Consider the following 14,596-nt stretch of genomic DNA (forward strand, 5'->3'; position numbering starts at 1 on the left):
TTCACTTGCTGCCTGCCTTCTGTGTCTACATCATGACGATAAACCATATACACCAGAGCAGCTTAATTAGCATCGGGATCATGTCTGGTATGAGTCAAGTCAAGTCAAGTCACTTTTTTTTGTCACATCACCACAGCACAATGTACCTTGGTGAGTGAAATTCTTAGGAGCAAACTCCAGAAATTGCAGAACAGTTATAAAGATAAAGATATAGATAAAAGATATAATCAAGAATCAACTGATTAGTTATTGTCTCAGGTGGTATAAGAATTTCTATAGTTACCAGACATGGTTGGGTAAAACTATTTAAACATGCTGTTTAGAAGCTATAATTTAAACTGTTTGCATGGAATTGATTTTTGCTAGAACATCTGAGTTAAAAAAAAAACTTTAAAGCTGAGACCACTTTAAAACCCTTAGACAATGTCTTCCAGAAATAGTGTTATAAAGATGAGACTAAATAACATCAATGTTTCGATGTTGACCACTAAGACCTTGTGCTTAAAACTTTAACCCATATTTTACACACTTCCATTTTAAGTATTAGGTTTCCCAGCATCAGTGAGAGGGCCAGGGTGGAGAAAACAATATCAGAGAGCATAAGCAATGAAACAAAAGAACTGATAAAACAAATGTGATTTAATTATGATTTCAGAGTGAATTGTAGTCATTTGTTATTACATAGAATCAGCCACACATTTTAACAATCTGATTTGGCATTTATTTCTAAATTCTTTTGGGGGGGCCTGAAATAGAATGAAGTTTAATTCTAATACCTCTCAGATATTTGCATTAAAACATGCTTTTAGACTGGAATGTGGTCCATCTTTTATACCTTCTTATAACTTTGGGTGGAAACCGTGTTCTCATAGGTCAATGTCTGCAAAAATAAAAAAAAACAATATATTAAAAAATGTCATTGAACAGCTTATTACACTACACAAAGACAGTTTCACAAACGTGAATTTGACCCATTCTTACCGTGATCATGTTTTCACCGTTGACCTCCCGAACAATCGTGGTTTGTTTATCATCCCACTTCTGCACCTGTACAAGTTTGTTTCCATCCAGGGTTACGACGTTCTAGAAAATAGACTTGTGTGAGTGATTTAAAGCAATGATTATTTTACTATACAATGCCTTGGTTATGTATTGATCTCTTTTGTCATGTATTAAACCACATTTTGTGTAGTTAGAACAAGGCTTAACCTAAAATCAGCTTATTTGAGTGTCATTAATCTAAAGCTACTTTTCTGCTTTTCTGATTAATAACCTCTTTACTCATTTACTGACTTTTGATAGACAATTTTTTTGCTTTCTTTATAACTGATACCCAGACTTGCTTTGGTGAGCCAGTGAACCAGGATTTAAACTTGCAACCTTTCGGTCAGTTACGGTAGCTTTGACTGCCCAAGTCAAGGGAAGTATTTCTAAAGTTACATCTATTACATTTACTTTTTTTTTAATAATTAGGCTAATAATTATGCCAATTTATTTTGACAATGCATGATGGAAATTCCAGGAGAACACCAAACTAGAAAATAAAACACTAGAAAATCTGGAAAAGAATATATACTGTATGCATGACAATGTTCAACGATTTAATAAAAGATCAATGACGTTTAAAGTTTAAATTTAAACTCTCCCAAATTCTCTTATGAATACCAAATGAATTGAATGTTTTACCATGCATCGTCTGCCATCCTTGGTTACTTCAAAATACTCTTCACCCAACCTAAACCAGACTTCTCCAGTAAGAATGCTGGTCTCTGTTTTAACAACTATGAATTCCGCATCTTCGTAAAAGGTTACAATTGGTTGAACTATTAGAGCAATGTTTATCTGTTCCTCTCCAACACCTGTGAAATCATGAAGAAATATTTTACAAAAAGGAATTTGCATAAATATCATAGATGCAAAAAACATTTGAGAAGTTAAAAAATATTGCAATTTAAAGATGCTTACCGATGGCTGCCAAGTATTCACTGTAATTCTCTTTCTTGACAAGTTTCCAACTTCCAAAGAACGCATCCATATTTCTAATAAATGGTTTTCCTGTTTTTATTTAGTCTTTGTTATAAAAGCGGCTCAGAAATTGTGTGATTCTCTCAGTCACAGCCTTCAGTAATAGTGTATTTATACAGTATGCAGTGGGCGGAAACGGTTCCTTTAATGGCTGTTAGATTATTCCCAGACACTTTATTTGCTTATGAAATTGCGTTAATTCTGTCGGTAGTTACAGTTTGGTAAAAAATAAAGGGTGTGAACACACACTGCTGACCAATGGAAAAAATAATTTAGAGTTTTAAAAAAATGAACGCAAAATGATAGTATCAACATGCTACTATCTTCCGTGCTCTTGACTTCTGGAAGTTTCTGGAAGAATATCAACGTCCACTAAAGTCAGTAGAGCGTTTTTGTATTTAGCTCCCGAACATTGGAATAGTTTTTCTGACAGTGCTCGGGACTCAGACACACTATCTCAGTTTAAATGTAGAGTAAAGACATCTCTTTATTCAGGCGTACAAATAACCTTGTGCTCCAGTATATCTGATCAAATGCACATTATTATCAAGTGCTGGTTAATATTATGAACAACTGCTATGCTCATTTATCTCGAATTGCTTCTCTTTTTCTACTACAGAGCTTGTTCCAGCTTCAGTTGTGTTCCGCATCATGAAGATTTCAGACCTTCCTTGAGAAGAGGCCAACCGTGCAAGGATCCTGAGGCATCTAGAGATGTACCAGCTCCAGTTGTGTTTCACTTCATGTGTATTCGGACAGTCAAAGAGAAGATGCCAACTCTATGTGGTCCTTGGGGACAACAACCTCCTGATCGATATACAATTGTCAGACTGTATCTGACTGTAGAAAGGACATTAGTCATAATAACACTCTCCGGTGTTTCTAACAGTTTATAATCACACCATCCAGTGTCACCTAAACGAGGATGAGGATTACTTTTGAGTCTGGTTCCTCTCAAGGTTTCCTCACCTCAGTCACCTCAGGTTTGTATATTAGGGATAACTACAAACACATGAACATTTTGTACTATATTTATTATGTTCTGTAAAAATGCTTTGAGACAAAGTCCATTGTTTAAAACTGTATAGAAATTTTACTTGATTTTACTTGAATATTTGCTTAAGATGGTATACAGCACAACTGTACATTCACAGATTATATTACACATGGATCTAATATGGCATAATGCTATTGTTGTAAGCAAGCAATGCTATCAAATGTGTTGAAACCAAGCAATGCCATCACCTCTGTTTTAGATAAGTTGCAGATTCTACAGTAAAAATGAATCAAATTCACATCAACCTTTAAGATAATCATTAAGTGAATCATTAAGTTTTCTTTAGTCTTGTTAAACTTTCCAATCAGAAAAAAAAGAATGGATGATGTTTGAAATCCCTAGCAAAGAATGCTGATACTGGTTCATGAGATCACAAGTAAAGAATATAATACATAATATAGTAAGACAAGCACACAGACAACAGATTTATTTATTTGTTTGTTTGTTTGTTTGTTTGTTTGTGTATTTATTTATGTATGTATGTATGTATGTATGTATGTATGTATGTATGTATGTATGTATGTATGTATGTATGTATGTATGTATGTATGTATTTATGTGCTAATTTAAGTATTTCAAAAAGATGTAGGTCTTTGGATGTCCTTTGAAGACAGCCAGAGACTCAACATTTTGGACATCTGTGAGAAATTCATTTCACCACATACAGTAGATGCCAAGAAGAGTCTTGATGCATACTGTCCTTGTACCCTGCATGGTGGTGGGACCTGTCAGGCAGTGTTGAAGGATTGGACGGAGCACAGTACAGAACACGGGGGTGTGATTTTTGCTTTTCATTATTTATATTAATAAATACTTTGCAAATAGCAGGTTGTGGTTTCTACAAAAAGCTAAATTAGAAACCCATGGCCCCAGACACCACTTTGAGATTGTGGGATTAAATAAGCGATGACAAATTTTTGTTTGAAATGGCAAAATCTTCTCAGCTGACTGGATTTCTAATCCTTTCCAAATCCAAAAACAGGTTGAAAAATTCCATAATAAAAAATAATAGCTTCATGGTCAACACTCTGAACATTTCACCGCTATTATCTTAATACAGGCAGCATTTTACAGATACTGACTGTTAGGAAATACTGAGAAAATAGACAGTAGGAAAGTGCTGTAAGTTGTGGAATGATTTAGCATGGATTTGCAGATGTTTGATGGACCACTTGGACAAGCGGAGTCTGCTTTATGGCCGTATTACATTATTCATATTCAAGTAGCTCACAAGTCAGACTCGTCATGGTGTTTTTTTTTCTTCCTGTGGTGCTTATGGCCTTGGCATAATCAGACAGTTAAGTATAATGTTTTGCAAACCAAATATCCGTGGCGCTTTCTATGTGAATTACTTCTTCTTTGTAAAGATGTCTCAAAGCTGTCAATGCCAACCATAGATTTACAACAAATAATACTGAAAATGCTGCTAATTCGTGAAGTTTAAATACCTTTGTTGTGTTTTTCTTTATGTGCTACTAATAGCATTACAAGCTTTATATATATTTTTTTGTATCTTTGCCCATATCAGATTTGAACCTTAACTTTTTCAGGACTGAACAACAGAAAATAAAAATTAAAAACAGAAAAATGGAATTTATATATATATATATATATATATATATATATATATATATATATATATATATATATATATATATATATATATATATATATATATATTACAGACATATAAACATATATTAAATTATGGTAGTCTATGAGGAATGTTATGAGTATAAATGAAATGCAGTAGATGCAGTGTGCAAACTGCTTTGTGTATATGTATGAAGTAAGTAGCTACCTAAAGCTAGTCTAGTCAATAATAAAAAATATATAAAATATATAGCTTTCAATAATTCTTATTTTAACATCATATATATCTTCTTATTACATTAATTGCTTAGGTGCCTTTACAGTGTGGTCATTCTGATAAGTTTGTACATGATATGCGGGTCTATGTATATTTGAAAAATAGGGACCTCTGGTGTTCACTTAAAGCACTAAATAATGAATTATTCCATCTGATCAGCTGATAAGCACACTGATTAATAAAATGTATGATATTGCTATATTTCATAACTTTTTTATTTACCATATAAAACCAAGTATATCATATTTCATGTATTTTGGGTATTTCGGCCCTTTATCATCATCCTTGTCATCATCATCATCATCATCAAATACTTTTCTGAAAAACCTGTTGTAATTAATTACGCCTTCATTTTCTGACACCTAGTGGATTATCTGCGTTCTGTAAGAAGTAGAAGGTCTTAAATCTGCTCTCCATTCTGGACAACTCCCACTACCATACACACACAGCATATTCACCAGGTAGAGGAGTGTTCAGTTCAGTCATTCTCCACTGCCAGACTGAGGAGCTCTTTTGTAACCCTGGACATTAGACTGTACAACATCTCTCATGGTGAAAACATACCAACTGTAACCAAAATTACAAATTTTTTCATCTGTATTTACTTGTCATTTGTAATTACTTACTAGACTTACTTATGTGTGTGTGTGTGTGTGTGTGTGTGTGTGTGTGTGTGTGTGTGTGTGTGTGTGTGTGTGTGTGTGTGTGTGTGTGTGTGTGTGTGTGTGTGTGTGTGTGTGTGTTACTGTGATTGTGACCATTTTATTTATCTGTATGTTGCTTACTGTGATTGTGACCATTTTATTTATCTGTATGTTGCTACTGGATGCTTGAATTTCTTCAATAAAGTATCTATCTATCTATCTATCTATCTATCTATCTATCTATCTATCTATCTATCTATCTATCTATCTATCTATCTGTCTATCTGTCTGTCTGTCTGTCTGTCTGTCTGTCTGTCTGTCTGTCTGTCTGTCTGTTGTGATGGAAATTTTACTAAGAAGATGTTTGTAATGGTCTGACCTTCCATGTGTGTGACTAGAAGTTGTTTGTGACTAGATATTGTTATTACCAGAGACTGTTTGTGTGAAATATTAGAGGGTCAGAAGGAGCTGGAGACGAGCTGGTGAGACTCATGCTCATAAACAACTTAGGCAGACCTTGGTAAGGGTAATATTAGACTGATGAGGTGTTGTGCATCTAGACAGTTTTTAAGGATATTTCCCTTTCTTCTGCTTCTGTGTTTGAATCATGCTTATAAAATCTCAGTGTAATGAATGGTCGATGCCCTTTAACTCTCATGCTATATGAGGAGCGTTGGGTCCTGTTGGGCAGCAGCCTATCTCCAATACCTTTATGTTGATGTGATGCACCATTTGTAACTCCATTTGCTAATTTTAAAAAAGTAACAGTAGGAATTATATTTTTATTGTCGCTCATATTTCAAAAAGAATAATTAATTGATTGATGGTGTATCTTTATAAAGCACCAAGGTACTGGAGGAACATTGTTTTATGTCACTGTGTACTGCATCAGCAACATATGGTCAAAATAACAATTAAAGCCTCTTGAATATTAACTATTGACTACTGTTGTTTATTTTGTTAGTTTTGGTTGTATTTGTGTTTAAATGTTAAGTCTAAATTGATATCCAGCAGTTATAATTCAACAACTTAGTTGACATAGCATTATAGTGAAAGCATTACGAGTCTTTGTTAAGTTAAATTAATTCTGTAGTTGTAACATAATAGATCATCTTAGCATTTATATGCATCACATTTTTTAATGAGTTTTCAGTTTCCATTATGTTCTGATAATAAGTCCTGTACTTTGTTTTTATGGTACGTGTAAATACTCACCATGCCATAATGCAGACATATTGTCATGGCACAGATACTGAGATCGATGCAAAAGCAAGTAAATCAGCAATATATCATGTGTATAGACTTTTGTATAGCACTCAATATTGTGTAGTACAAAACATTACTTTTACTTTCAACAATGTGGCTATACACAGCTGAACTTTTGCCATATATTACAATCTCTACTTTCACCACACTGGAAGTATTTCAGTTTTATTTTCCGTCAATAATACTGTAAAATATAAAATAATAAACTGTAAAATACTTTAATTATTAACAAGTAAAAATTCAAGTAAAAATTCATACAAGCACTCTTGGAAAACTCTTTTTTTTCCACCTTTTATTGCAAAAGCTATGATTTTAATACAATTGCTTATGTGAGAATTTCATGCTGCTATGGAGATTATGCTAAATGAAGAGAATTGTAGGTACTATTTTGCGTGTTTTGTGGTATTTTTAAGTGTGGTTTATAATTACACAATGAGTGAGAAACAGGAGCTTTAGCTTACAGGTTTTGTTCATGGTAGGGTTTCTACCTTCAATACAAAAAAATAAGGGACGCCTCCTGCAGCGGGGGCCAAACCCTTCGGGCCCACGATGACCACAGTCCCGATGGTGTGCCAGTGGTGATATATTATAACTTGACACATGTATTCATAAAAATATTAAGATTGATACCAATGGACATTGAAATCAGTGTGAACAGATGCACTCAGTCTCTCACTATCACAACTTAAGTGGTCATATTGAATACACAGCTATGACAATAATAAATCTACACCAACAAAGTGTGACTGAGAACACAAAAAATAAGCTTTTGGAGGAACTTGTGAGATGTGAACCATATTTTATTAACTTATTATTAAATTAACAGATCCATAACTTAGTAATTATAACTTGCAAAAGATCTTCCATGAACATCATGAACATAATAACATCAGTGGATGTATATCAGTGTATCAGATGCTATCGTTTCATATGGATTTTCTGTCACTCTGACTGTCAAAAGAACCGGCGAGGCGACGTCCCGCCCTCCTCTGACTCTGAATGGCCGTGATTCACGGCCCGTAACTCTAAAACAAACCAATCAAACCAACGATGGCAACGAGTATTACCCAATGAGGGGAAGAATAGGACGCGTCTCCACACAATGCGGGTGGGGTGATTTGCATGGGATGCTGTATAATGTGGACCTATGTAAAATACTGGACAAATCGTGTCACTCTGTGGTGTAACTTTAAAAGAGTAAAAAAAAAAAACTATCTAAGTGTAAGTTTTACCTTGATCAGTTGCCCATCCTTGATCTGGTAGACACAGCATGACTCCGACTCATCTGACTTTGACACCTCGATAAGGCTGTCTCCATCTAAAATCAGTCACCTAGCAAACGGGCTTCTGGTTATCTCATGATATTATTTAATGCCAAAAGATTTCTTCAGATAAATGGCTGGGTAAATGGCATATAATTTGTTATTATCCAGTTACTAAATGTGCTGAACATTTTCATCACACCAGGATTTGTAAGGGTACAAATTGTACACTTAGGCACATAAGGTTAGCTAATTAATAACCCTCTTTGTAATGAATTCTAGGTACTTACTTTGCAGTCTGTGCCAGCCGTTGTCTTTGCTTGGAACTCCTCACCCAGTTTGAAAGAGTATTTCTGTTTACTAGCAAGGCTAGTGATCAAAGACCACTGTGTCACCTTCTTGGAAAATGGTCAGTTTTGGTTTAATAACACGTGCAACCTCTCTCAATTCATCAGCAATTCCTGTGATAGTATAAACATTTGTCAGGAGAAATCAATTTGAATCATATGCATACTGTAAGTGCCATCACTTGGTAGAACTTACCGAAAGCCTGCATGTACTCATCAAAATTCTCTGTAGAAACAAGCTTCCAAGTGCCAATAAAATTATTTATTTTTATGATTATTTCTATATGCAAGTCACAAAAATGTACTTGATCCTGAAGTCTTCTTGTCTCTTATGTGGACCTTGAATAAGGTTATTTATACACTATGTGAGGGGAGTTGATTTGCTATGAAGCAAGATCCAAGAAAAACTTAATTTGTTTGTTAGATTTGTAAATATTACTATATAAAGTTACTGTAGTAATTTTAGTAATAAAATCCTAAATGAATGCCTAAAAATGCCTAAATTGCACTTTTATGATTTTGGCCCTTTACAAGCTTTAATTCATGAATTTATTGTCGGTAGAAATGTTTCTGTTTAACACAACGAGAGAAACTTTCTTGATTTTTTTCACTCACCTGGATGTATTTTTTTTGTGTGTTTCATGCTTACTCCATCCTTTTTTGATTTGAACAGGCTAAATATAATTAAGATTAAATGTAATTTTACAGAATATATAATCTTACCACAATATAAGATTTATTACCTGTTTGTTCATAAAAAAGTGAGTTGCAGCCGTGGATTGAGGTGATTTTTATTATTTTTAATTGCTTAAATTAAACCAAAATGCATCAACCCTCACTGGATAGACAATAATATAAAGCATAATGGTCAAAGGCCAGAAAAGAAGAATACTTTTGACTGTCCTCTTGAGTCATGTCTAGTGAGCTATACTAAGTTACAACATAGAATTTTAAGACCGTGTTTTAATCACAATGGGTGGAAGAAGCTGTTTGCTAGACTGTTGTCCTTTATAATATTTGCCATCCTTAGACCACTTCTCTATCAAATTTTTTTTTTTATTAGATTGAAAATTAGATTGAATATTGAAAATCAATAGCTGTAGTATCAGTGATGGCTCTCGAAGGTTTTAATCACCCACAAAAGATTGAGTGAGTGTCGTTTGAAGTCACGACACATGGAAATTTGATTTTTCCTAAGCTTATAATTTTGTATTCTTACCCATTTCTTCTCATCTGTAACTGCTGAGGCTAATACAAGTTGGCATTATATCACATGCAGTGACTAATGGCACCCAAATGCTCTTGGAACCAGGGGAAACTAAACTTACTTGGGGCAAGTGTTGATTGCCAAACTAAATGTAATTTAGCTTTACTGATGGGGTTTAGTTACCAGTCTCAGGTACAATTTAGGCTAGATTTGCACACACCCCTATAGGGTTGATTCAGACAAACATGACCAGCTGTTGTACCACACAAAGAACAATGATTTTACAATTTACCTTTTTTTGGGGGTTAGGGTTAATGTAGGGTTAGGATTGGCGTTGGAGTAGGAGTTAGGTTTTTGGAATGTACAATGACTCCCCCATCAAAAACCGAAGCCTGTGTGGTTGTATAAGGAGACAAGAATAGGGCATTGGCCAATGTATGTTATTGCACTGCCATCACGCTTGGGTTCCCAAAGCGTAAGTTCTGGGTTAGGATTTTGGTTAACGATTATGATTGTAAATTAATAAGTTTATTCACCTTTTATACATTTATCTTGTATAAACCCTTATTTTATATGTAATACATCTAAATCTACTAGATATCGAATATCATATTACGGTGGCTGATCTGATGATAGTTAATAAAAATGCACTAATAATAAAAATATATACATCAGCACACTCAAAAAACTGTGTTGGAAAAAATCTGTCTGTTTTGGATGTAGCAGTTGGGTGGTGCCCATTTTGTGATATTAGTGCACTTCACTTTGATATTACATCCTTGAATTTGGTCTTGACACATTTATATTTTAAACATATTCTGTGTTGTCTGTTTGATTTGCTACTGTATTGCACTACTGTGTTATTAATCAACAGCATGTTACAGAACTGCTTAGATACGAACTGTATTTAAACCCTAATATTAAACACACAAGGCAGTCATTGCTTGCATAAAATATAGCCCCAAGTGGCTATCATTGGTGTCCAAGCATCACTGATTCATGTTGAGAAAGGCAGCACCATTTGTAATGTACACTGATTACGATTAAATACATACAGCTACTGATTTCAAAACCAAAAAAAAAAATCTGTTATAAATCAATGCATTTTATTTGGCACAGTTATCATAATTTCCTTTAATGCTCCTCATCTCATGCTAATTTTTTTTTTTTGGCAGGTTTTAGCAATACTACAGTCTAACTAACAGCATCCCATGTTTGGGTTGTAATGTTCATAAATGTACATTATTTTATTATTGCCTTGAAAAAAAGGAATGTTTAAAGTTTTTTTTTTTTCTTAATGTGTGTGTAAAGACTCGGAGGCGGAAGGCATATAATGCATGTATGGATTTATTAAAGAATCAACACAATCCAAAACGCAGGGCAAGAGAAGCATTGTGAAACAAAGGCGGAGCTCATACACAGTGTAGGTAATCTGACAGGCAACAAATCCAATAGAAGGTAATCCAAAAAGCAAAAAACAAAGCAAAGGGTCAAATACACACTGGCAAACACAGGTATTACAGGTAACCTGATGATTCTTTGCATACACAATAGTGTGAAAATGGCTTTTAAAGTCTGTAAACCGAGAAGTGACTGTGGCAGAGCGTGTGGTTCAATACACGAAAGATGGTTCCTTCTGGCGGTTTGGAGATGGAGGTTAAGATGGCACCATTACAGGATGCTTGCATATGTCTGATGTTTCAAATTCAGAAATCTGAATTTATTCACTGATTACCGAAGGTTTTACTTGTTCCTTCTAGCTTTTTGAATGTGGCTTTGTAAGAAATGTGAAGCATTAGAACATAGTAGGTACGAACTGTAAAAACTTTATAACGGATTAAGCGTAGTGCGGGACAACACGCGTGATACACAAAAACAAAAGCACATGGCACACCTGCCAGAATCTCCCCCTAGTGTCCAGGAAGGGAATAGTCTAAGCCATTCCCAACACTTCCTGATACTCTGCATGATATCTTTGGTGTTGTGCCGTTAAAGCTGGCTTATTGCCTCTCTGTATTGATTTCACATAAAAAGATTTCACTACATTTCCTGAATCCGTTGATTCTGAACTTTCTATACAAGTTTGGTGACAATTCAAACAAGCCACATATCATACAACTCACGGTCTCAACCAAGAAATCCGTAGGTGGCAATGCCTATAAAAATGTAAATTTACTGAAGCTGTTGCCATTTATGATTAGTTCACTAGTGTCAGATGATGAACCTGCTTGGTTGTTGATCTTGAAAATGGTAGCTACGGTGCATTCAGCCGTTTTGCACATACTATACAATATTTCAGTCATTTGCTGTTTTTGCACAATTCTATATATTATCTTAAGGACTTAGCTAAGAAACAGTTTATTCTGATGTTACTGCCCGAAATATTGTTTGAACATTCAGTATTCACATACAGTATTTATACTGGTTGGTCGGCGCTGTTGTTGTTTACTGTTTATTGTCCTTTGTGTATTGTATTTTTTGTACTTTTTGTATTTTCTTGTAACTTTTTGTCTGCACTGTCCTTGTCTTGCACTGTCTTTTGTCCTGCACTGTCTTGTCTGTATTGTTGTCTTTTGTCCTGCACTGTTTGCACCAGGTTGCACAGTTGCACTTTATTTGGCTAAGACTACTTACAAGTCCTTAGCCCTTTCTTTGTTTTATGTAACACCATGATCCTGGAGAAACGTTGTCTCATTTCACTGTGTACTGCAACAGCTATATGTGGTTGAAATGACAATAAAAGCTTCTTGACTTGACTTGACTTGTCGTAGTTGGTCCTGGAAATATAATGTTGGATCTTATTCTAAGGTCTTATTCCAAGACTGGGGTGTGAAATTGCAGTGCAATGTGATGCACAAACTAGTGTTTTGTTTTTCCCCTCTTGAAATTGATTTGTCAATTCTGCACTGACACTGACATTTTATGCCATTGTATATGTCAGTATACTCAATAATGGTTTTTGAATGATTGTTTATTTGTTTGCTTTTGGTTTTCCCAGAAGTGAATGGTCTTCATAAATAAAGCAATAAAGCAAGACTTCAGACATTCACTTTGAGAGTGTCATTTATTTCTCTTAAATAAATGACACTCTCAAGTGAATGTGTGTCATAATTATATTAATTTTGACCAATGATGTGTTATTTTTGTTATTTTCTTTGTTTTGTATTATTCTTTAGATTTTCAATTATAATGTACAATCCAACTCCATCACAGTGTACTGGTAGGTGGATGTTTTTATAGCATTTGCTCTGTAACTCTGTAACATTGTGAACTATTGAATACCACGAGACAAACATATTTTACATAATTCTTTATTAAGTATGGTTTCCAGTGGACACATAAAGTGCAAGATATTGATGGTGTTTCCTCTATGGTGTTTTCCTCTATTCCTCTAGCCAGTTGGCAGGTGATTAAAGAAAATAAAGTAAAATTGATGGCAGGATGTCCAACATCTACACCCTCTCAAAGGTTTGCACTGCTGTGATGTCTTTAAATGTTATTGTCTGTAAGGTTTAACGGAAATATATATTATCATCATTCAAATATCTGATCATGTACAACTTTTATTTACAAAATAAAATTCAGCCAGCTCTCACCTTGATCATTTTCCCATCCTTGATCTCAATGACAGATACAGCTTCTTTACTATCCCACTTTTCCACCTGTATGAGTTGGTCTTCTTTGAGATCTACTTCAACCTAGCAAACAAACTTGTGGTTAATCTTTAAAAAGATTTGAAAAACACGAGTTCCATATTTACAGCGGAAAAAAATCTAAATAAGGATCAAAACATTTAGCGGTTATAGAAAATGATTAATTTCTACCAATGAATAATAGATATTTTTATCCATTTATAGTTATCTTTGTCATGAAACGCTCATGGAATATTTCAGTTCTTGTTATCACTTACATTATAGCAACAGTAAAGAGTTGACACCCTTTCCGATCTTTTTTTTTTTCTGACTTAATATCAGAGGAAAGCTTAAAGGTTTAATGTAAACTTTGGTTTTGTTTTTTTTTTGTTTGTTTGTTTGACAAAGAGCTCACACTGGAGACTCCTCAAAAATGTTGAAAAACGTACATCGCAACATAGAAACCTTCACGCATTAGTGATTATATTTATAATTAATAATAAAAGAAAATTCATACAATAATACCAAGTGAGATGAATGCCTTTTGGTTTTGAATATGCTTCATATCATATTCTATCATTCATTCATATATTTATTCATCTATACTAACTGCTTTATCCTAGTCGGGGTTATGATGGAACTGAGGCATAGTAAAATAAAAGAAGTTAAAAAATTTATCGATTTATAGTTTCTTACTTTGCAATGTCTCCCATCCTTTTTGTTCAGATGAAACTCTTTACCCAGTCTGAAGGAGCTTTCTTCAGTTCCGAGGCCGCTCTTTACTGTAATGCTCACAATGTCATCGTCTTGGGAAATTGTGACAACTGGTTTGAGTACTTTTGAAATAGCAATCACTTCCTCCACAGCACCTGTGACAGTATACAATCGGTGTATTAAAAGTATTTGTAAAGAATTAAAAAATACAATTATTTCAAATGACACGAATATGTGACGACAGGGTAAAGGAAACAAACAAAAATAACGTACCAGTTGCTCTCAGGTACTGATCATAGCCTTCACCTTCGATAAATTTCCAAGTGCCGATAAAAGCCTCCATATTTTTTTTTTAATTATTAAGCTATTTTCTTCTAAAGGGAACAGAAATGGGAAAGCAGACTTAATTTGTTTGACCTGTGCAGCTGTGCACCATTATTTATACGCTGTCTTGAGGGAGGAGATTTTTACAGACAATTCTCAGATATCTGATTTGTTTGTATGATTGTGTGGTTAGCTTTAAATAAAAAAAAACTGAAAATTTGAATCACAATGTGAGTACACCAATAACT

General features: G+C 34.3%; 2 protein-coding genes across 2 annotated transcripts; both read right to left on the reverse strand.

The window, feature by feature from the left end:
- Nucleotides 1-829: 829 nt before the first annotated feature.
- Nucleotides 830-2,035, reverse strand: LOC113648217 (fatty acid-binding protein, heart-like). The gene is made up of 4 exons (XM_027155324.1): nucleotides 1,966-2,035; nucleotides 1,687-1,859; nucleotides 982-1,083; nucleotides 830-880 (listed from the first exon to the last, which is right to left on the reverse strand). Exons 1-4 carry the CDS (start codon nucleotides 2,033-2,035, stop codon nucleotides 830-832), a joined length of 396 nt encoding a protein of 131 aa, XP_027011125.1.
- An 11,095-nt stretch (nucleotides 2,036-13,130) lies between these two features.
- LOC113648249 (fatty acid-binding protein, brain-like) lies at nucleotides 13,131-14,580 on the reverse strand. Its single transcript, XM_047801318.1, has 4 exons — nucleotides 14,298-14,580; nucleotides 14,007-14,179; nucleotides 13,275-13,376; nucleotides 13,131-13,181 (listed from the first exon to the last, which is right to left on the reverse strand). Exons 1-4 carry the CDS (start codon nucleotides 14,365-14,367, stop codon nucleotides 13,131-13,133), a joined length of 396 nt encoding a protein of 131 aa, XP_047657274.1. The 5' UTR covers nucleotides 14,368-14,580.
- Between the last annotated feature and the right edge of the window lie 16 nt (nucleotides 14,581-14,596).

Source organism: Tachysurus fulvidraco, chromosome 16, assembly GCF_022655615.1.
Source record: "Tachysurus fulvidraco isolate hzauxx_2018 chromosome 16, HZAU_PFXX_2.0, whole genome shotgun sequence".
Lineage (NCBI taxonomy): Eukaryota > Metazoa > Chordata > Actinopteri > Siluriformes > Bagridae > Tachysurus > Tachysurus fulvidraco.

Bases quoted from the DNA above. Each gene is read 5' to 3' on its own strand.
- LOC113648217 (XM_027155324.1), bottom strand. From the start codon at position 2,035: ATGGATGCGTTCTTTGGAAGTTGGAAACTTGTCAAGAAAGAGAATTAC. The intron at 1,084-1,686 runs GTAAAACATTCA...TCTATTTTCTAG, and splicing joins AGGATGGCAGACGATGCATG to AACGTCGTAACCCTGGATGG. The intron at 881-981 runs GTAAGAATGGGT...TTATTTTTGCAG, and splicing joins ACGGTGAAAACATGATCACG to ACATTGACCTATGAGAACAC.
- LOC113648249 (XM_047801318.1), bottom strand. From the start codon at position 14,367: ATGGAGGCTTTTATCGGCACTTGGAAATTTATCGAAGGTGAAGGCTAT. The intron at 14,180-14,297 runs GTACGTTATTTT...ATACTGTCACAG, and splicing joins TCAGTACCTGAGAGCAACTG to GTGCTGTGGAGGAAGTGATT. The intron at 13,182-13,274 runs GTGAGAGCTGGC...TAAACCTTACAG, and splicing joins AGGATGGGAAAATGATCAAG to ACAATAACATTTAAAGACAT.